Genomic DNA, 23,951 nt, shown 5'->3' with positions numbered 1-23,951 from the left:
TGGTTAAGTAATAGAGGTTAGAAACTAGAATCAAAGTTTTAAAAAAGTAAGCAGTATATGATCTGAATCTGGACTTATCCTAATTTATCGTGAATTTCTTGAGTTTATAGAAAAGAATAAAAAGGAATGGCTCGAAGACACAGTAACCTATGAAGCATAAAATGCTTACAACAATGTATATGTAGCACATAACTGGTTAGAAATAATTTGTTGGATACATGAGAATCCTTGCTTTCACACCAAGAGGTCTAATGATACGGTTGCAAATACAGATACCATATTTTAAAAATGATAAACAAATAAGAGGAGGCCGAAAACAAATCAGTACTTTGGATCAATACAACGTATACCAATCACCCATCATCATTTTTCATACAAAAACTTAATATAAATAATAAAAATATTTACTCCTACATCTACGAGGTACCGAAAAAGCTACAACTAGGGTGTGTGACACGGGGTGATTTTGCGCCAGGCATGCACAGCACTTATTGTAGCCTTACCTAATCAAAAACGTGCTCGTCCGCCGGATCCAGACCAAGCCCTGAAGACAGCTGGATGTGTCCACACAGAAACTGAGAGATAAACTATCAAACAGTGACGTCATGGCAAAATTAGCAGAGCCGAAACGCATTTTCCTTAACTTTATTTTAAAAGTGATTCATTACGACGTGTGTTTTTTAATTACAATTTATTATTAACGTTTTATTACAAAAATTTCTTTGGGTACGAATGTATATACTAGAAAGTTTGAGACACCAAAATCGATATCGTGTTATTTGACTATTATGTGTTTTCCAACAAGTGCCAGAACGCCATTCCGGCGCGTTACTGCATCATAGCACCACTGGTCTCAAAGTATCTTGAGCATCAGGCAAAAGTTATGGCTCATTAACTCCCGCAGAAGATATAATCTAATTTTTCGGTTCAGTTCCTGAGACGTTCCCATTCTAAATTCCCCATTAATTCAGTGGCACTACTAAGTGTATCAGAACATTTTTTAACATGTGTTGCTGCTCGCCTCTGTATTCTGTCTATATCCTAAACCATTCATTTTTCACAAGAGTCCCATACGCTAACGGCGAATTCCAAATAAGGTCTCACGAGAGAATAATTACAACGTTCTTTTACTTCGTCATCACATTTTTCAAGAATTCTTTTATTTTATAAATCCTTATTTGCGAATCATGGCCGTTAACTTCCTGAATGTGCTTTCCCCAGGATAAATTCCGGGCAAAAGTTACACCTAAGTACTTAACCGACACTACTTTGAATAACTTGTCTCGATGAATTGAATAGGTTTCGTAGGCATAAGTAAATATAAACCACCTTAAAATTTTCAATCCGACGTAAAAGCAAAAATAAAAATGATTCATGGGAAATGTAAAGGAGGATATGATGCGACGGAAAATAAATGCTGTTTTCGCAAGTATTTTGTAATAAACGTAAATTCCATCCGGATAATTTTTTCGTGGTAGAGATATATGCTATGATTATCACAAACTGCGCGATGTCATAGCAGGCCTAGTTATTTTGACTTTTCAAATGTATATTCTGCTTTACGCACCAATCGAGTCGATTCTGATGGGCTGAGTGCTATCGTAGGCTCGGAACGTATTAACTCGATTATGTACAGCGAAATAAAATAATTTCTATTTATACGGGTAAAAAAGACTGAAATCACGACCCGGCTTTCGACTTTTATAATATCACCAGGTATTCAGCAATTTTTCTCTTTCCGTGATGCCCTACAATAATTAATAGAAAAGTCCAAATGAGATACATTGAAGAATACCCGACTCATTTATTATGCTCATTACGTTCTAGGTGATAATTAATGTAATGAAAATCCTTCACTTAACAACGGGTTTTTAACTTACACTTCATCAGCATCCACGGTGGTTTGTGCTTAGCTCTTGGGCCTATCAGCCTTCCAACGTTTGACACTACATCAAAACCAAATTTTGCGCTGGCCCATTTTTCTGCACATGAATCAATATTGTGTTCTATCAAAGAATCACTATTTGGCTCAAGGACATAAAACTTATGCAAAAGAAGAAAAATTAATGATTCAGTCTCATGACAGAGAACAAAGGCATATGACAAACAAACAATTATTCTTCGTGGGATTTGATGTGACCCATCCCATAACCGATATTACACAAATATATATAAATTTTAATGCCATCTTTCTGCATCCTTTTTACGATAAATAAGTATCGAGTTAGAAAAGACGCCGGCACTAAGTTAAACAAGCACTCCGATATTGCCCTTCCCGTTGAATTGATGATAGCATTAAATTGTAAATTCCACCAAGGAAATTAAAGCTTCTATATCAAGATGCTGATTGATTACTCGAGTACTTTCTACTTAAACTGAAATTGATTGCCCCAATACCGAATCCAGCATTCCGGCTTCATTTTCATCAATCATAGGGAGTGAGATATATAACGCCAGATAAGAGCTGCCTCGAAGCGGATTCATCCCTGTGATTAGCAAGTGCTGATCGAGGCCATTAGGGCCCGACCAATATATCAAGGCCTAATTACCCGAAGATGGAGAGTGCGCTGGCAGGGCTACAAGGAGTGAGGTGGTAAGGCCTTGCTGAGTGGTAATCGGCACCCACAGGAATCACTGTCAAGCCCAAACTTTCGCGTCTCTTTGGCAGCAATTGGCAAACGCTCCGTGCGTCTCCACTGAAAACTCTCTTGGCAATATTACCTTCCCATCAAATCTGATTCGCTTCGCTTCCACTAGTTCAGACGCTCCACATCGCTTCAGTATTATTTCTGCCGTTGGATCAACAGAAATATTTTTTTTCACCAGTAGCTAAAGGTTTATAATGCTATGGACGTACTGATACACTTTTCAACGATAAATGAATGCTGAATAGACCTCTTCTCTACTCTTGCTTAAATATACTGTCCACATCATGACCCTAAAATCAAATCCCGGAAAATTTTCCATAATGGAATACATTTTCTATGACAAATTCATAGCAAAAAGTTTTTTTTCCTGCAAAGAGAGGTACATAAAACATTAATATAAATCTCTAAACGTTTATATCCCTGTAAAATATTAATAAAATCTATAATGTATACCACTCCTTTATATGATCTGTTGTCTCTCGATAGGTAGAGTGCTATTTGGGCTGATTTCTTTATTTAGTGGGTATCCCAAAACGCCGTACAATACCCTCAAAGGTATAAAGTACAATTCTTGTTACATTTGAATTTTTCATGAGCATGAAATATATTTTGGCTTTGCGTGCTGACAACGTTTTGCTAGCGAAACTTGTGCTAAATCATGCATCGATTGAATAATTTATACACAAAATTGAAAGGATCATCAGGAACTCTCCTAAACAAGAATTTACTGGAGCGCATTGATTCGATTGGGACTCGTCAATTACTTCACTTTCTTATTTCGGAAAGTGATACACCACGCATATAACGAAACGTCTTTTCATTCTGACGCACTGACACCCTTTCCCGTCTTCCATCGACCTTTCCCCAAATAATGACCCTTTTCAGGGCGACCAACCGCCCGCACCCTAACCTCCCTCCGACTCCTCCACCCACAAAACCCTTCCCGCGGGCTCAACACTTAATTGCGCCCGGCCGATGCTCTCCTGTTTTCCGCTCGGTGGCGCGGACGCTGAGGATTCCGCGTTTGAAGTATGTCAGGACGAGCGGAGGTGGGGTTGGGATTCAAGGGAGAAATGATGGGGAACGCGGGTATTAACCGCTTTCTCTCTCTCTCTCCTCGGCTGTCAGTCGATGCAGGAAAGCGTTTTAACGCCGGTGCGAGGCGGGGATCAAGTGTAAAGCCCCGCACACGGCGACTTAAATTGACGTAACTTGACTTACTATGACCCGAACCGAAAAGTCATATATTCCACCTATCGCAGCTCAGACCGAGAATTGACTGGAAAATCGCTTTGAAGTGATTCCAACTGTTCCTACGGCAATAACAATGAGTAGCTTCCTAATACAAGACCTAATTATAAGTTTCCTCAATTCTACACCTAGATATATTCCCAACTAGCAGTCTCATTAAAAATTGTCAGCAATGCCGATGCTTTGTGTCTTCAATAATTTCATTAATAATGAGCGCACTAACGGTTTTGCCAGTTATGGTATCATCAATTACCCTAGTTCACTCAGTATTATATAGTAAATTCACGTGCAGGAAAGTACCTGATGATCCTATCAATTATTTAAGAGTCTATATAAATAAAGAGAATATTTGTGGATTAAATATTTTTTATATAACAAGCGCACTGCCGATTTCACCAGTTATGGTATCATTTGATATCCAAGTCCACTCTATAAGTACTAGTAAGTATATGCATGTACCTGATGATTATTTCAATTGTTGATACAACTAAATCAATCAATGTAATATTTCTAAATCCCACGTTATGTTTAATACAAAGCACACGGGCGGTTTGCGACATTATCAGGCACACTCATATCCGTAAATACACTAGTGAGTGCTGAGTGAACTAGGGAGCATCATCGTGCAATAGCTAGCGAAACTTGTGGTACGCTCGGCATCAAAAATACTGTGGAAGACTCACGGTATTTGCATGCCAGACAAATTGCTTATACGATTGCTAACTGGGAATATATATAGGTGACGAATTAAGGAAGAATGATATAAGAACTTACAATGCCATTGAGGAATGTACGATGGCAGCAGAAGATGAGTCAAGATTGAAGGCGTTCGAGTATTACAACAGATTGATTAAGATCAAATGGAGAGATCGTCTAAGTAATGTGAAAGTCTTTAACAGCAAAGAAAGGAGAGAAGTCTTTTGGAAACGTTACACCTTAATTGGTCACGTCTTAAAACATGATAGGATGATGAAAACAATTGTTGAAAGACAATCCGATGGGAGAAACAGTAAAGGAAGGCCAAGGTTGTGATATATGGAGTAGGCGATGAAATATATGAATGTATCTTGTATGTATCTTATGTATCTTCTAATAAAATAGCTAATGAGAGAATTGAGGGGAGAGCTGCGCTTAACCAATCTTCAGATTTTGGTCTGTTGATGGTGGTAATGTTGACCGTCGATAGAAATTATTATCTTCCTCGCTTCACATTGTTGTCAAAAGCTGTTAAAAAGGTGAGGCTTTTATGTAATATTTTACACTTTCCGGGCGAACAGAATGCATGATTTTTTCTCGGGATTCCGGGCGGGTAAGGTTTTGTAAGAGCGCCGACTTTTCGGATACCGACTCGTTACCCAAACTCACGGCGACGTTTCGGCACCCGAAACGTCGGCACTCTTACAAAACCTTACCCGCGCGGAATCCCGAGAAAAGTTTATACAAGTGAGCCTTTGAATAGCACCGATTATGTCAAGTTGGCTTTAACGCAAGGATGTAAGGGAATGTGATCTAAAGATTTGCGAAAGAAAGATTTGGTGGAAGCGGGAATCGTTGGCAAACAAGACCTTTAGTCCATCGCTACCAGGGTCCTGATTGGAGGGTCGATGGTCTGGAGTTTTTTTAATAAACCAAAAACTACGTGGGGGAAGATGGAAGGTTTTTAGAGTAGAAACTAATCAGGAAGCTGCTTTCTTAAGGCATAATGGCCGAGGTGGGATTTTCATAGGAATTGGTTCACGATAGTGAGTCCTACACAGTCAGAGCACCTAGGTCTGACGCTCACGTTCATAAATGGCATCTCCACGCCAAGCTTTAAAAATGTAATGAGCCAACCAGATATGTAAATTCGAGAAGAGGGAATTCCCCCAAAATGCAGAAAATAAAGAGAAAATTTCGTACCGTAATTTGCATTAGTTAAGTGAATCACGCGCGGGGGAATGGCTGTGGTATGCAGCGATACTCCGCCATATAGTTTAGTATTTGTATATACTCATGATAAAAATATCATTTGGGGCAGCTATTTAATACATACATTGCCTTTATTTGCATATACAACTTGGTCCTCCTAAGCCATATGGCTTGTCAGAAGGTTCCATTTATCCTACATTGTGGCACATTGAAAGCATAGCATTTATATTACATTTAAAGTTTCAACTTCTTAACCAAAATAAAAATAACAATACCATGACGCAAAAAGTTTTAGGAATTTTGAAACCAAAATGTGAGAATTCAATATAATTTAAAAATATCTTAACCTAACCTTAACTTAATCATGGCCCCCGCGCTGTAATGAATGTATCGTTTTACGCAAATGCCCAGCAGGGAATACTTAAGAGTTAAGGAGAGGCAAACCGAAAGGCAAAAATCGTATGACTGAATTTGGCAAGCATTCCTGAAGTATCGTGGAGGGCTCGTTTGCCTTCCGTCACCATCTTTACTCTCTGCATTGATAACAAACCAATGTTTTGTGCTGCCACCTAATGGTAGTCCCCAACGGGCGAGTTTATTTGAAAGGGTACTTACCTATCGAAATGAAGATATTTACATAACTAAATTAAAGTTCTTTTCAATTTTCCAACGACCCAGTTACGTCAATGCTAAATAAAGTTAAGTTGATACGAAAGAGACTTCATCCGAATAGGTTGGGAAGAAATAAGGATTTTATGTGGGCGAGGACCCTGAGGCGTGTCCAGGGACGGAGTCGATTATTGAGCGGTGGGACCGCGGAATAAAGTGGCGCGGGGTGCGGGCCCTGAGGGGAGAGGATGGAAATAGGAGGAGAGGTGAGAAAAGTGAAAAGGTAATTTGCGCCCGTCCCGTTCGGAGGAAGAGATGGTACACCGCACTATCCACTAGTGGGACATTGGCGCGGAGGGCAACGCATCGCGTGGATCAAGGACCCGCATGAGAGGAAGCTAAACGCGAAATTTCACGCAAATTGGGGATACCTACTAGCAGGCCATCCGGCGTTGCTCAGGGAGAATAGTACCTAAAGAAGTGGGTAACCCAGAACTAGAAATTCATGGTCACATGGAAGGATTTTTAGGCAAAGGGACAAAGCCAATACGGTGACGATATTTATGTTAACACCTACACTCCCCAATGTATCACACAGCTGACTCAAAATTTAAGCAAGACGATGAGTGCAAGACTGAATTGCAAACAAAGAAAAAAACTACCGCAGATGTTGTATGACGTCACTAAACAAACGACAACGAGGAAACAATGTAAAAAAAGAAGCAAAGGACGCAGCCAAAAGTAGCACTACGGGGTTTGATAGCATAAGATGAACCTATGTACTGAATTTTGGTCGCAATCCGTGCAACCGTATGGAAACGCATAGCGGACAGACAAACATATATCCTCTTATATGTATATAGATAAGGGTAGCGGGGTACCTAGTGGGTGGTGCACTAGGCTTATGATCGAATGGCTGCCAATTGCACATCACTTTATCCACCTCTGAATAAATATCGTCCTGATTGTACTTATTAGGATCTACGGATAATCGCAGAGTTATTCTTCTCCATAGGAAAATCTTTCCTTTCCGTAGAAACATTCAATTATGGTTTCGCTAGTAGTGTCTCGTGTCTCCCTAGTGACGGCGATGGATTTACCTATCCCCTCCCTTCCAACCCTATTGTCACCCCGTAGGCGTCGGCGGGCTCCCAATCGCGGCGGCACTTCATTCCTTTTGCTTCTTCCTATCCACACCCCTCCCCAGAATTACTAGGCGTAAAAATTAAGGAACTTGGCTCCTGGTCCTTGTAGTTTCATCCTGCTAACACCGTGGGTCCTCCTTCTGTGGACACATTAGGAATACTGTGAAAATGTCATACGGCCGCGTGGCCAAACACCGAATGAAGCTAATAACATACCTTTGACCGAGTCCGGATTGAGCTCTATCCTCATCTATACAAACTAATCTTGAATCACTAAGAAAGAGTGTATGGATAACGGTTACACGGGGTGGTAGACTGCTTGGAGTGCCTGTGAGATTGCTGAAAATGGACTCGTGAATCAATAATTTTTATTATATTATTTTCCATTGTGAAAGAAATTAAAATATGAAGACACCTCCATCCTTCCGTTTTGCGATCCATTTCCTACTTTTCAAGCTATTTACGGCCAAAATTCGACAGCCTTCGCCCTTTCGCTGATAAATTGGTGATGTCACCAACTCCTGCCGAGCAGGCCACCGGTTACCCGCAAACTCATTGGTATCATAACTCGACCTCGTACTGTTTGCTGTTTTTTACACCCTTGTGAGCATTTCCCGTTGTAAATGAGCAGTAGTTCCTAAAATAATTTAATGCCCCAAACCTCTAATGATGCCACCAACTCATGAGAAATTAGAACATGGGCGGTGACTTCGCGTTTTTTTACAATAAAACAATGAGAGAATGTGGATATTAGAAATCTTTTGTTTGACGTAACTTATATTCTCCTTGTACATTCCAAAAATTTTCAATAAAATACGATTTCGTTTTTGACTGAACGAACCCATTTTCACTGGCAACCACTATATTAAATACTGAGTAATCCAAAACGTTACGGTCTAAGCCTTGACGCTTTATTCACCTCTATCTTTACTAACATTTTTGAGCAATAGGTGGTCACAGTATATTATCACATTAGTTGTTTCGTCTTGGTCGATTCATGCACACTCTCCATTGCGGATTTATTTATCATTCTATAACCAGGAATTTTTATCATAAATTACCTAGTTGATCTTTTTCCGTTTTTACTTCCAGCTCTGCAAAGTTCTGTTATCCTTTGCCTTGTCTGATATTCCTTTATAGTTTTGTATCGTCGCTTATAATTACGTTTTTTTGTACATAAATATTCCAGGCTAATATTTGATATACTTTTTATAAGCAACCTTACCAAACTAGTTCCGGCTTATGCCATAATTACATATTTCTGTCCTCGTTCGTATTTTTTTGCAAAAATACCTAAAACTTTACCGAACCCTGCTGGCACCCATAGAAATAATCCATGGTCATGAGGTAGGATGCATTACTTGGGAATTTTAAAATGTATTTCTACGTAAGTATCCGCTAATTTATTTCGATTGTACTAAAGGGGGACTTTTTATTGTCTGAAGTGTTTCATCGTCGCTTCTCAATGAGTTTTTCTTATGTAAATGTGCCAGGTTAATATTTGATACAGATTTTACTATTTTAAAGCATCTTTGACAACCTAGTTATGACTCAACTGTCATTATTACGTAATTTGGGAACTATTCGTAATTTTTTATCGCAAAAAAATACAGATACTCTACCGAACCCTGCTGAGACCCGAAGTAATAATTCATGGTCATGAGGTAGGGTTCTTTCTTTGGAAGTTTTTAAAATGTATTTCTACGTGCCCTCTAATTAATTTGGATTCGAGTTCGAGTTTGTATTGTCTGAAGGTACACCCTTAATTTTTTTTCCATGCGATCGGAAGTCTATCAGACACCTCCATTTCGCCGAAGGTCGATTAGAGAATGCGGGAGAAAGGAAGTTAATAACGTGCAATGCCCCGTGTATGAGCACACATACACGCTTCCGAGTTCATTCCGGTGAAGGTTGCGTCCCTTTTATATTGGATCGGCTGCCCTGTGGGCTCCGTCTCCGAAATTGCGCGAGTAGTATTTGAAACATGCGAAAATGAAAGCGCGCCCCCTGGGATGGATACTACTCGAAAAGAGGCGGACTGAACATTATGGAAAGCCAGTGGTGAGCGGTTTTGTGTGTATACGATACGCCTTTCTCCATATCCTATCACCTTGCTTACTCTTTTCTCGGTCTTAAATGGGGAAATGGCAAGAGAGCGAGGTTATTTACGGAACTCAGGGTCAACGGCAGTGTTTCGGGGCTCATTCAATAATCGAACCACTCGAAAAATTGGTTTTGTGTTTAAAATATTCTACAATATCTATCATGCCAAAAGCGAGCATACTGAAAAGATCCGAGTAAATATATTACAGATAGTTGTGTCCTATTTACGATCAAAGAAGCTAAAATATGATATTAAAGAAGAAAGAAATAACAAACTGCAGATAACGCTGAATACTTCTTTGATATTTGTATCTGATCTAAAGCGATGGGATCATGTTACTTAAGCCTACAGAAAGCTAAAATGACTTAAAGTCAGACAGAGATGTCCCTATTTGTCCGAGGCCCTTGTATTTATAACTTTCAAATCAAGCTGTTCTCAGAATTTTTCGTCAATTCCTTCACTTGGAAAAAGACCATAATGCGTCGCTTAACACGCTTCCACCATATTGACTTAGAGTTCCTCCAACGCAAAACTGAAATAATATGTACCATAATTCCTATATTGCTGCAATATGTAGGTATTGGGATGCACTTCAGAAACATGTAAAAATCATGTCAATCAGTGACTAGTTAATATAAAATAAAATAAAATTAAAATAAAATTATTAATATTATTCAACAACATATTTTTGAAAAACTAAAAGTCTTCCCAAGCGTAGTTCATAAACAGAATGTATCCCAATTTTTTCCTTGATTGTTTATTTTTTATTAGTATTATATATGATCGGTTTATTCCTTCCGTATAAACTTAAACCTGTCATTCCTGTAAATGGTAAACAGATATGTTGTCTCTAGTACATGTCACTATGCATCACAGTTCAGTAACCTTTTCTTTCATATTTTGTGAACTTCCCCAGTTTTATCCTAAGTCCGTTCTGTTTCTGATAAACACTATTTCTTATTTCAATTATAGTTATGTATTGAGTGGAAGTTGCTGTTGCCTTATGGAAAGTACTATTTATTTTATTTGAATTTTGTGTCTGTTAAGGTTTCTCGGAATTTGTAATTATTTCTAATTTTAAAAGCAAGCTAAATTTTTATTTCTGCGAAGTGTATAGGACCTCAAGGGCCCACGGCAGTAACATTTTATTATTACTTATTCAAAAATACTCGATAAAAATTAAAATTTTGTAGAAAATACTAACCATAAACTTTTATAATTACTTTCGATGTATATTTTATTTGGAAAATAAACTTACTTGGATAATAATAATTTTTACAATGATTTTTCCGTAGTTTATTCATTTGTGTAATTTCGCTTTTATTTCTTTCGCTTCCATTATTCATGGATGGGAAATGTGAAATCGAGTAAAATTCGACACAGAAGAGGTTGGAATGGAAAGGTCATTATGAAGTTCCTTATATCAATGATGATTAGAGTGGATTTACTTCATTGAGGCGTGCATAATTCATGAAGTAAACATAATTGCGATAAATATCAAAGGAAAAGCAATCTTCAGGAGGTAAGGATAAATATCTCTGAGGGCAAGAAGAATGAAAGGAAAATACTAGTAGACAGATGAGGATTCGTTAAATAATGCGCATAAATGGGAGATTTATGCATCAATTGAACAACATTTGGGCACCTATTGGCCATAAATTCATAGCTGTAATTTCTTCGTGTGAATAGTTTGAAGGCACACCAAAAGAAAATGTGGTTGAGATGAGAATGTTGAGATAAATAATGGAAAAAACGAGAAGGGATAAGACTAGGAATAAGAGGATAAGGGATATGGCAGGTTTCGTTGAGATCTCAAGAAAGGCGCAAGAGGGAAGGATGCAATGGCTCGGACATATTTAAAGAAAGGATGAGGAATATGTGGGAACAGAATTCAAAATTTGCGAGTGGGAAGAAGGAGGGGAAGACCAAAGAGAAAATGAAGGGACTATATCGAGAATCATTTGAGGGAGAAGGTTTTGACCGAAAGGGATGCCCAGAATCAAGTGACTTGGAGGTGACCGGTTAAGAATAGATACCCATAACGAGAATTTAGCTGCAGAGAAAGAAGACGAAGAATATTTTATTTATTAAAAATTATGATAAAGGAAAAAGAAGAATTTTTGTGCCTTCGCATGAAATATTTATTCACACATTTACACGACCATGATTTCAACGTAAGACGTAATCATCAGGTGAACTCTAAAAAGGTCCATCACACCTGTTTATACCAGGCTTGAAGGGCGAGGGAGGAAGGCAATTAGGTTGAACCGATTGTTACCTAGTTACCTTCCTCTCTCTCCCTCCAAGTCTGGTATAAATAGCTGTGATTGACATCTGTAGATTCACCTGATGATGACGTCTTACGTTGAAAGCAAGGCCATGTAAATGTGTGAATAAATATTTCAAGTTAATGCACAAATTCTCTTCTTTTTCATTTTTCATCATGAATCGCTTTCATAAAGTTACGCCTAAAACCTTCAATTTTATTAAAAATTGAAACATAAACAGAGTTTTATTTTTTTCAAACTCAAATGAGACCAATTTATTGCAGAAAGTACGAAAATTATGGTGTACCTTTGCGCTCGTATCTGAAAAAATAAAGCTCTTCTTACCAAAGTTGTGTGGCTATGACGAACTTGCCGACTCTCGAAGGAAAAGGTTTACCTTGTACTTTGAAAATTGTGGGTCATCCTGCTTTCCTACCGCAAGCAGTCTCATTTGCTAAATATACTCCTCATTATGTGAACATTTTAACTTAGCCTCCTTGCATATGAGGATCTCAGCCTCAAGACTCAACAACTTCCCGGAAGAAAACTACGAGAGAAGGGAGGAAGTTCTTTCCTTGTGCTGTTTTCTCAAGCGTAGGTAGAAATCATGCTCCGATTCTCTTCTCCAACTTCATCAAGGCGTGATAGTAACGAGGCGAGTCTCACGCAAATTTTAGCTTTCCTTCGGAAAAGGACAAAGTGAGAGGTAAAGGTCAAACTCTCTGCCTAGGTAGGCACCTCTTTTGCCGGAGAATCGGCGCGTAAAAAATACTCTCCATTAGAAAAATGATCGAGTGGCGTAGCTTTCTCGGGAGAGAGGTCAAAAGGCAAACGTGCCTTTCCACCTCGGGCTTGAAATCCACCGGCCCTCCATCAGATGCCTAAGCCGAGGTCTTTACTGACATTAAGTCCGGGATGAAGACCTGGCAGCCACGTGTAGAACATAAAATGCTGGGATCAACCGCTCAACCCTATGTGCAATGACGCAAAACTGGGATTTATTTCTCGTTGATAACATGTCCGAAAATCCATTAGTGTAGTTATTTTTATTCCAAAGGTCGAGTGTTAAATATCTAAGGTGTGACTGAATACTTTGAAAGGTTAAATTGCAAAAATCATTAAATTTTCTCCAAATGCTGGCAATCGCTCGGTATTTCTTTCCAAAACAATGATAAAGGGGTCCAACAAATAGTCCATAACTACATTCTATCAGGCATGTGGTATTTAAGGGAAACAAATAGAGCAGTAAACGTATATAACTAAACACAGGACATACATTTTTTTCAACAAAAAGTGCAGAGATTATAGAAATGGAAATTTCACTTTCTCAATGAAAGCGTTTATGGTAATAGTAGGTAAAATCACCATGTTTATTTATTATTACTATTAAATATGATCTATGGATGAGCCAAAGTACCTATAATCAGCGGGGAGGGGACGGGATCCCCCGAGAAAGGAATTACTACGGGCTATTACAGATACCTATATGTGTACCTAGATACCACCAAAATTAAGTACTGAGTACAAGGTAATGGCGATTACTGCCAGTATTCTGCCCATGGAAGGAGTAAGTCTGGAATAGTGAGTACAAGTAATCATCGTGGAAGTGCATGGATGACGGCGAAATGTGAATACGAAATATTTACCATACAGAGTTTGATACTGAATGTACGTGTCACAAGCAGTCTTTGCTGGTAGGTAATAATTTTTCCCACTTCTTTAATGAGCACTGACCTACGGGCAAATATTTATTGATTCCAGGATACGTCCCTCAATTCCAACGTTGCATTGTGATGATCAATTGACAATTTAGAAGTGACAACTAATAAATGACAGAAGAAACTGCAGTAGTACCAATATCATCATTTTTTTGAAGTCCAAAATTAATCATTTCATGTTGCAATCATGCAAAGCAATGTATATGTCCGGAAAATATTCTTTGCTTATTAATCATAAAATGCATCACAAAACATAATAATCATTTCGGACTTTTAATATCGAAGGTGTATGTATAACAAAAAATAGAGAATAAAATAGCGAAATAGCAAGGAAAAATTACGAGCCTAGCATTCGATCCTCTTGAATTCTGCTGACGCCTGCAAGGTTTTCACAGAAGCGCGAGCCGGGAAACGGGAAAGGCGCCACGTATTGTGACGCGTACTTCACGGGAGATAAATCCAACACGCCATCTGGCGGATTGAAGGAAAAACAGAAAGAGAAAATGCCTCTTCAAATGGCTTTCCCTGGAGGGGATTACCTACCGGTGCTGCCCTCTCAATCAACGTCATAAACGGCTATCCACGCCCTTCAAGAAACGCTGGAAAAAAAATTCAATGGGCCAGACCTCGTCAATTAATCGTTCAAAAATGGAAAAATGGCGGTGTTGGACGGCGGGATCAAATATTTCTCCTCTTACAGCTGATTCACCTGGAGTGAAACGTTGGAGGACTGTTTTCAAAAATAAAAATAGGTGTGGTGAAAGACGCCGTGGACTCTGTAGAAATATTGGATATGCCAAACTTGTAATCATCGTGTGCATCGGACACTATTTCTCGCATTAATTTTGACATTTGATGGATTCCACCTAAGGTTAAAGTCTACCATTTAGCTCTTTTCGATCAAGAATTCGATATTAACGGCTAATTTACTAACGATATATTATATAAACGACCTCCCCTGTTTTATAACTAAAAATTGGACAATAAAATCATTAGCTCACCAAGGTATACTAAAAACTAGTGATGGGTCGATTCCAAAATTTTATCGATTCCGATCCCGGTTCCGATTCTGACATTTCGAATCCGATTCTACCGATACCAGTTCCATCGATTCTGATGCCATGGGCTCCAAGAAAAATCTCACTCAATTCCAGGCAACAAGAAAACCACTTTAAAAAATATTACTCTGTGAAAGAGTCAGTGGACAAAAGCATCTTTCATATCATCACTATGTAATTAAAATATAATAGCTAAAACGGAACATACCTGAAAAGTGTTGTTACATGATAGGTATTACTTTAGAATATTAGCACTCATGTTTAAATTTAAAATAAAAGTATCTCCTTTAATATCTATCTTTTATTGATAATATCTTATCATTATCAATAATGTCTCACAAATGTAGTCTCCTTTTACAGACTAAATTTTTTCTCAGAAAGCAAAGTATCTTCACTCTGTCAGGATAAAGCCTGTTGCATTTTACTTCACATATTTTTCCTGCAGAACTAAATGTCTTTCACTGAACACAGAGGATGGCGGTATGGCAAGAAACCTCTTCGCTAATACTTTCAGCCTTGGATAGGGGATACAAGTCTTCCAGTATTTCCCAGGGTAGGAATTTCGTGGTGCATTCATCTCTGATAAATAAGCTTCCACTTCAGCTTCAGCAGTGTTTGCTATGGTGACTTTGGGTACTTTTCCAAATGTGTCACTGACCATATACCTTTCACAGGCTCCCTAGTCCGCATTTGCTCCTTCGGAATATAAAAGGGATGTGTAAGTAGCACTTTTTGATCTCGAGTCGAGTTGAAAATTACTCGCGAGTATCTTGTAGTACTTGACGCGCGATTGAAAAATCGCTCTTATTTCTTTCGTCGCTAATGGTTTTTTTTACCAAGATTTCTACTAAGTACTCATTAAAAAATCTCTACTTTATATAGTGGTCCAAATTTTCCGAGTTATATTTTTCGTAAACAAAAGATAATGTCTACTTTATGTCAAATTTCATGTGAAAAACGGGTCGGCCATTTTGTGTTGTAACAGCAGACAGATGAGAGCCAAAATCTTCAAAAGTCATTGAAAGTATAGCCAAAGCACCAGATCAAAGGAATATTGCATTTTTTATTCCATAAAGCTCATACCAACGCAAAACCACCTGGATAAATTTCCAAAACTTTATTTACTCCAGACATGGTGTCCAAATTGAGGTTTTCGAAATTGTTGCATGAAATTATTGACATTATTGTCAATTAGGACATAAACATTAGGTAATGTGTCTAAGTTTTCTTTCCGCACGGAAATAGAATATTTACATTTTATGTCTTAGAATTTTTATTGGATTATGCTTGAACGCAAAAATAAACTAAATCAAGCATTTTAATGAAGAATAACTCTTCGCAGTTTTCACTCAAATAGCATTTGGCACTGGAATACCAATTTTTATTTTTTTAATAATTCAAATAATGATTAGACACTACCCACATTATTAATTGGCAGTGACGATCAATCTTTCAACTTAGTACTTTAACAAAAGATCCTAAGCCATTTTGCAACAACTGTACTTCTTAGAAGTCACCAACACTATAGTTCAATAGAAAAATTAACATATATTTATCCAGCCAATTATAAAAGAGGTAACATTCATTAGAAACAGCTATATATTTTTTAATTAATGAAGTACGAAAAAAAATACTAACCACCCAATGAAAAAAGCAAATATAAGCGTAAAGAAAGGTAACGTGATATAGTTACCCACTGATGTTTTTGAGAATACTTGTATTATAATCACCCTAATTTAGGGATTTAACCTGAGCTTAGAAAAACGTCTTATAGGCGATCTCATCCCAAAAAAAATTGGCAATTTTGTACTCTCTTAGAAATAAATCTTATCTCAAATTCAGGAACTTTTCCCCAAGGTGGTAATAGGGATAGCATACTCTTGTTATTTAGAGCACAAGAAGAGGATGGTAATGACCCGGAAAAGAGTTTTTTTTTCGAGAATTAGTGCCTCCAAAATGTTTGCACCTCGATGTCAGCACATAAAGTAGGAAAGAACTACTTGAGATTCTCCTAAGTGCTTTAAAATCGCAGCCACTTTGTTCTTGCTTGAAGAATAACGCATCTACCTCAACACGATATAAATTCAAAGATGTTTTAACCTCTTATCTACTTCATGATTCCATTGTAAAATATGATAACGTTTAGCAGACATCATTTATAGGGCAAAAGCATACGGTATTTTTCAAAATAACATGAAAAACTAAAGCGTGAGGATGACTTTTAAAAATTTTTTAGCCGTTAATTAAACACTATTTTGGCAGGAATAAGTACTTTAAAAATTAATTCATGCTCATTTTTATCTTTTTGCGTCCTTTGTAACTTCCACAAACTTCTGCAAGCGATTTCAGAAATATTAGATATCTCTCACACAGTAAAAATTTACAGTATGTTTGCATTATTTCTTTGAATTTCACACTATTTTGCCCTTGCCAATAGCTAACCATTTTCTTCTATTTGAAGAAAAATGCATCTTCCTCAACACGATAGAAATTAAAAGATATTTAACCTCTTATCTACTTCATGATTCCTTTTAAAAATATGATAGTGTGTAGCAGAGGCCATTTATAGGGCACGAGAGTACGATATGTAGGAAAAATAATATGAAAAAAATAAAATAAAATCAATTTTTTAAAATCTTTAGGCGTTTAATAGCATCTATTTCGGCAAGAATGTGCAATTGAAAATGGTGAAGTCGTGCTGCTCACAGCATCACACCCACTGGTCATCACCAATCATGGTGAAGTTATGAAATGATTTTTTTTCTTCATCGGTCTTTAAATTAAACTTCCAAATTATTACTCTGTAACCGATTTCAGGGACATTTAATGACTCTCATCTATTAAAAACTCACCTTATGTTTGCATTATTTCTTTGAATTTCACACGATATGCTCGCTATTGGAAATGGTCAAAAATATTTCTAGCCAGACTATTAGGTGAAGTAAAACCAGTATTTCACCCCTTATTTCATCCCTGATATACACTCAATGAGTATTACTCATGAAATATCGCCATTTTAATTGGACCTACCATATCCATTCTCTACGAATCAGCATATAAAATGTGGTCTCTTTATTCATTCTATGGCATTGCTAATTCCTCATGATAATATAAACTGTGCCCACAACTGCTAAAAAGTATTTTAATTCGAATAAAACTTGTCTATACATGGCTCAATTATCTATGAATCGAAAACACCCATGAAAATTGCATTTTTTGTCTCCTTCGAACTAAAAATAAAATCGAAACAAGGGTACTATCAAATCAATGGTTCGCGTGTTCACTTCGTGTAATGGTGACCTATTGGATTTCAAAATAAAATTTGTTACATTTTATACAGTTTTTATTTAAAACCCTAACTGTTTCGATCATTAAAGGTCGTTATCAATAGGTAATAGAATGCTGTCTACTCTTGAACATGCACCTTATACAGAATTGTCTTACCCCTTGATAATGACCTGAATAGGTCGGAACTGATAGATTTTTCAATAAATACTGACTGGAATATAACAGCGTTTATTTTTGAAAAGTTACTACAAAAGACCCACAATGCAATAGAATACTAATTATGTTGTTTGTTGATAAATATTGTTGGCGAAATATCAATGAAATAGTTCATAACAAATCTCTGGCAGCCATCTTGAATTCAGAGTTCGCCAAATGAGTAACTAAGTTGTTTGAGCAAATCCAATACTGATTTCATAAAATTCAATGATTTAACTGTTGATTTATCAATCTACCGATTCGATCGATGGATTTTTCTTCCTCATAGGAAAATCCACTAGGATTGGTAGAATATTAATTGCGTTTCGCTTGGTTTCGCCGTTAGTAGGGCCCGCCCGCCTTTGTGACGGTGCGGGATTCCTCGTCCCTTCCCTTCCTTCCCTATCCCCTCCCCGGAGGCGTCGTCGGGCCCTCATCGCGGCGGCGCCTCGTTCCTTGTTCCTTTCCGTCCTTCCCCTTCTGGGTGCAGAGGAGAAAAGCTAGCGCTTACAGTCCCTGCCCCAGGAGTGTATCCCCGCGAGCCCGCCCTAGGTTTTCGTTTCCGTTGTTGATTTATCAAGATAAAATATTTCCAGCCTAAATTCTAGAGAAAAAGTTGACATTTTCGTGGAAATGCCCAATTATCTATGATAAGTCATTTCAAAAGGGTAACAATAGTGTCCAAGATTTTTTTAGATCCTGTCGAGAGGTTAAAAGAAAGGTAATGGTTTCACTGCTTACCTATAACTGTGAGGTTCACCAAGGAATTTCTAGTGGGTGAGTTGTGAAAGTCCACTCGGCACCTGTACGATCCCTCGTCGTCTTCGACCACAGAATCCAGGTTCAGCTGAGCAGGTCGGGATATGGTGACGAAGTAGGCTCTCGGTCCGAGGGCGACTTCATCCGGCCAAAGGCGTGCTTTACCCAGTGGTCGGCCGCGAACGTCAAAACTAGAACATAAAAAGGGAAGAATATGACCATCATTGTATGAGACTATAACGTGCACGAGTAGAAAATGTATAGGGTAACACATATTCTCTTAATTCAGCGCAAGTTTATCTTTTGGGGGTCGGGGTCTTAGGCCATATATAAACAAAACTTTTAACCAATAATGGAGCCAGTGTTTGACAAATACTGTGCACCCTATATTTCATTGAATCTACGGTGGATTAATCGCTGCTAAGTGACCAAATTAGCTTTTTTACGACAAGTATTTTATAACACGCATTAATTTCGAAATATTTTTAAGCTGACATCTTGTATTACCGTCAGAATCGACTGAGTCTCCTAAATATCGATGTCTTCTTAAGGTTTTAAATAACTGTTTCACAGCCACTAAAGCGAATCATTCAAGACTCGATGAAAAGATTAAATCATTTTGTCTAATGAAGTAACGAGCATATGTTGATATTCATAGAGATATTATAAAGAAATCAGTATACCGCCTGGATTTTTTCTGAGGCGATGGCTTTCCTGGTACTCGAACCAGTATCTTATGGCCACTAGCAGTTTGGGGTTTCTGGGATGGATAATTACATCGGTATGATGCCAGAAGTATTCAATATAATTTGTTATAAATCCCCTGCCAGATCTCGAACCAAAAACTTCGTCGCGATGAATCCCATAAGCTATGGAGACAACTGCGAATCTACGCAGACAAACACAGGCAATAAACATAGAAAAATCAAGCCTTTTATGCTTACCTTAAAATTTTAGTTGTTTCAAAAAACATAAAAGCCGAATGTGATAAGAAATCGTTGGTTTTCGGTCTCAAATGAAATTTGAGCAGTAATCACACCATAACAGTCGAAATGAATCAATTTAATTTAAACAATGTGGAGCTACTGATTTAATGCAATGAAGCTATTTTGACACTTAAGATATCTTAACTTACAAATAAACTAAACTGTCGGTTGAAGCCACATTCATATTTTAACGTTTAATGCATATCTATAAAATTATGGACATATATTTTTACCTGGGGCCATTCCTTTCATTCGTTCAAGATAAAGAAAAAAATAATCCTATGTTTTTAATTAGAGAAGGATACAAAGTACGGATGAAATTAGTTTTTTTTATACAAGGAAAGAGAGTAAAACTAAAATAAACCAATAGATAGAATTGAATTCCATTATTTTACATCAGTGCTGTTTGCAGTGCTTTTTGATAGTTTCATGGAGCTAGACTGAAAAACATGAATGATTATAATTTTAAGGCACAAGCTGAGCAATGAATCTTTTTCATACGTCCCTACCCCTGTTCTATTAAGTTAAATGAAGTGGATTTTATGAAGACTTTTAAGGCATAGTATATTGAGTTAAATTATTTTTTAAATGATTGACAGAAATGCCCATCACATCATGGTACCCGGAAAAATAAAGTTGAAATGACAAAACTTCCAAAATATAAATATGTATTTCTCATTCACAGTTCAAACAATTACATTAACATAAGAAATCTCTGCGGGTTAATAAAATCATATTGCGGTATTTTAATCGGGAATCATACAAAAGAAACACCTTTAAGTTTGGCTTGGAATATTCTTTGTAAGATAATTTAAGATGAGTGGATCTCTTGAGATGTACAGGATATCATTTGTAATCCAAAACCTTTTCATCATGAAATCTCTCCAAAACCGCCCACGGGCTTCCCTGCATAGGACTTCTGCGGATTGAAAAGAATGGATTTCACTGCAGCTCAAAACGCCTATCCCTCTAAGCTTTGGCTGCGAAATGTTTTCATCCCTTTTGCTTATTACGGCGAAGCGTTAAATTCCAGCAAGGGGGGTCCAGCCTACTTTGACCTTTGCTCCGAGGGCAAGCGGTGGCGACGTGAGGGTTGATGTATGCCCAGGCCACGGTGGAGGACACATGTCAGGGCTCAACGGTCGAGCACGCCAGTTTCCGCCCAGGAAATCTCTAATGGCGGAGGACGCTCCTCGTTTTAACCACCTCTCCACTTTGTCGTACCAGTTATATCCTGAAAACTTTAAGGGAACGATGCTGGAAGGCCGCTAAGCATTTCACAGGAATTCCTCAACCCCTGACTGAAATTTCGTGCTTTAAAAACTGCATCTGACTCCACAAGCCTAGAGTGAAGGATGGATTTCAAGATTATGAATTGGAAATTAAACACCCTCCGGTATTAAAATATGGTACTGCTTCAGATATTACGGTCTTAGTTGCTCATTATAAGTTTTACTCGTATAAAAAGTTAAATATTTATTCCTCTGAAACGTAAAAAGAACAATTTAATGAGGAAAAATTTGAAAACGGCATTAAAATAACAATAATTATTATACGGTATAAAAATTATTGTACTAAAAAATCGAAGGAGCCAATGGAAACAATGGTGGAAGGATACAGGAATTTCTAGACCCTTAGCTGAAATGTTGTGCTTTAAAAACTGTATCCGAATTCACAGGCCTATATTGAGGGATGTATTTGAACACTGTGAACTTGAAATTAATTACGCTGCGAGATAAAAATATGGTACTGCTTCAGATATTACGTTCATAGTTGCCCATAATAAGTGTTAGTTACATAAAACTTGAGATATTAACTTCTCAAAAATGAATGCTTTTTTTAGTGAAAATTTGAAACTGGGTATTATATTCAAATCGAAGGAGCTAATATTTGAAGATTATTTATATATTATTTATTATATTATACCGCATTGAATATATTTTTTTCTCTCCAACTCGATAATGAATCCTGTCCTTTGTTGTGCATTTGTTTCCATAGACCTTTGGCTTAGGAAGCGTAAAAACAAAAATATTAAAAGAAAGTCTGATTATTAAGGGAAGTTAATTTTATACTTAATTATTCAAGAATTAACTACGACTGAACATTTATTCACGTAATTGACAGACATAAAATTTAAAGTCGGAAAATATTCATATTCTAAAATTTTAAACAAAATTATCTCAATTTGTATGACACCTTTAATTTCGGAACCTTCTTTCGCAGAAATAAAATATGGGTTTTGTGGTGTACGACCTCCACGCCATTTGAGGATATTTCCGTTAAAATACGATACAGTCGCCCCAATGACCAGGACACAAGGATAAAAGTATTTTAACCTGATAGTCACGTACGAACTATATGGGTCAGAGTAAAAATAAGATAAAAGTTGCCTAGTGAAAAAATAGGTAAAACCATGTTAGGAAGCTCGTAGAATTGAGGATAAATATGAAAGGCGAAGTCGCCGAGGGAAATTGGGTGTGAACTGAATTTTTTATTCTTGAAGGACATGATGAAGATAAATCATAGCTAACTGAATCCAGGATATTACGGAACCAGGCCCATTAGCTCGGTGTTGCATCCTGGAAGTGAAGTAGAAGACCCCATGACAGCCACGTGGAATACTTACCCTACTTTAATAACGGGAAAATGAAGATGGACAATCAACAGTATGCAGCCGGGCACCAAAATTTTCAAAAGATGTGGATTAGGTAAATAACAATAAAGTTTCATATGGATTATGAAGCACTGCTCTGATATATAGAGTAGAATTAATGAACTGCTATTTTTAGAAAGGATTACTCATAGTGATATTTTTATGCGCACCTACTACCAGCATTAAACTTCTCATGGAAAACTCAAAATATTTTCAGGAGTAACGATTTTTCAATTTTCAATAAGGCCTGAAATAATTTACTAAATAAGGATCAGTAAATATGCTAAATATATCTCAATAAGGCCTGAATATCTGCGTCTAAACTTTGTAAAGAAATAATAATAATGGAATCATATAAGGATTACGTACCCAAAATATTTATAAACCTATTTCTAAACATAAATTCCGCTCATTATCACAGTGGGTGAATTATTTTAGATGAACTGCGTAGAAAACTTTTACATGGAAATGCAGAAAAAAAGATAATTTTTTATCATCCGGCTGACGGAGATAATTATTTCAATGCCAAATTACATATAACCAAGAGATAGCAACGGAATACATAAATTCTACATTAAACAATCAGTATACGTTTCACCATAAGGGATCACTGTGGTTCCGTTTGAAACGGTTAGTGAACGACAATGGATCATTAACTTGTAACCATCCTGGTAACACGCCCACAACTTACAGCAACACACCAGTTATGAAGCAATATCCGACCGCCAGCAGTGATATTGGAGCTTCTCCTCCAGCTTCAATGACTTCCACTTTGACGCATGTCAAGGAGGACTGCCTTCAATTTTCCGGCTTACTGGGACCATTTCGCGGCCGTTATCCATCCGCCCAGCCGGTGCACGTTTATTGGATTTTATTGGATGGGACCGCGCACAAAGATTAACTTCGAATACGTAAAAGCCCGGCTCTAAATTTTCATGACTGTTCCTACGCAGAATGCATATTCCATTGGATTATAATACTCCCGTTTACGATTGTGCGACGCAACTTATATCACTACGTGGACCTTGATTAATTTGAAAATATAATATATGATGATCAATGTTAGAGACTGAAAAAATATAATAATAATTAGTTCGTTAGGATTTGTGATGCCGTGTGAGACATTGTGACGGGAAGCATGTCAATTTCATTTAAGAATTTAATTCTGCTCCATAGACTGATCCGTACGATATAAGCGTTTTACGTAGTCACCATGCCATCGTTATTAATTACATGATCCAACCTGAGGGTTGATTTAGATAGATGAAGGTAAAGCTCACCCATAAGTAACCCACGGGTGCGTGAATTTCCACACTTTCAGGATGGGGAGGTATGTGGCTTTACCTTGAACTTCGAGGACCC

At 37.4% G+C, this 23,951-nt stretch overlaps 1 protein-coding gene across 1 annotated transcript in view; it reads right to left on the bottom strand.

Annotated features, from left to right (window-relative positions):
* Positions 1-23,951, bottom strand: part of LOC124162785 (hemicentin-2-like) — an 810,672-nt gene that overhangs the window by 115,383 nt on the left and 671,338 nt on the right. The window contains exon 3 of the mRNA XM_046539421.1: positions 18,933-19,141. Coding sequence (XP_046395377.1) covers positions 18,933-19,141 — 209 coding nt within the window. The remainder of the gene's footprint in view (positions 1-18,932; positions 19,142-23,951) is intronic.

This window comes from Ischnura elegans, chromosome 7 (genome assembly GCF_921293095.1).
Source record: "Ischnura elegans chromosome 7, ioIscEleg1.1, whole genome shotgun sequence".
NCBI lineage: Eukaryota > Metazoa > Arthropoda > Insecta > Odonata > Coenagrionidae > Ischnura > Ischnura elegans.
The sequence above is the reverse complement of the archived record's forward strand: the minus strand, read 5'-3'. Positions and strand labels throughout refer to the sequence as shown.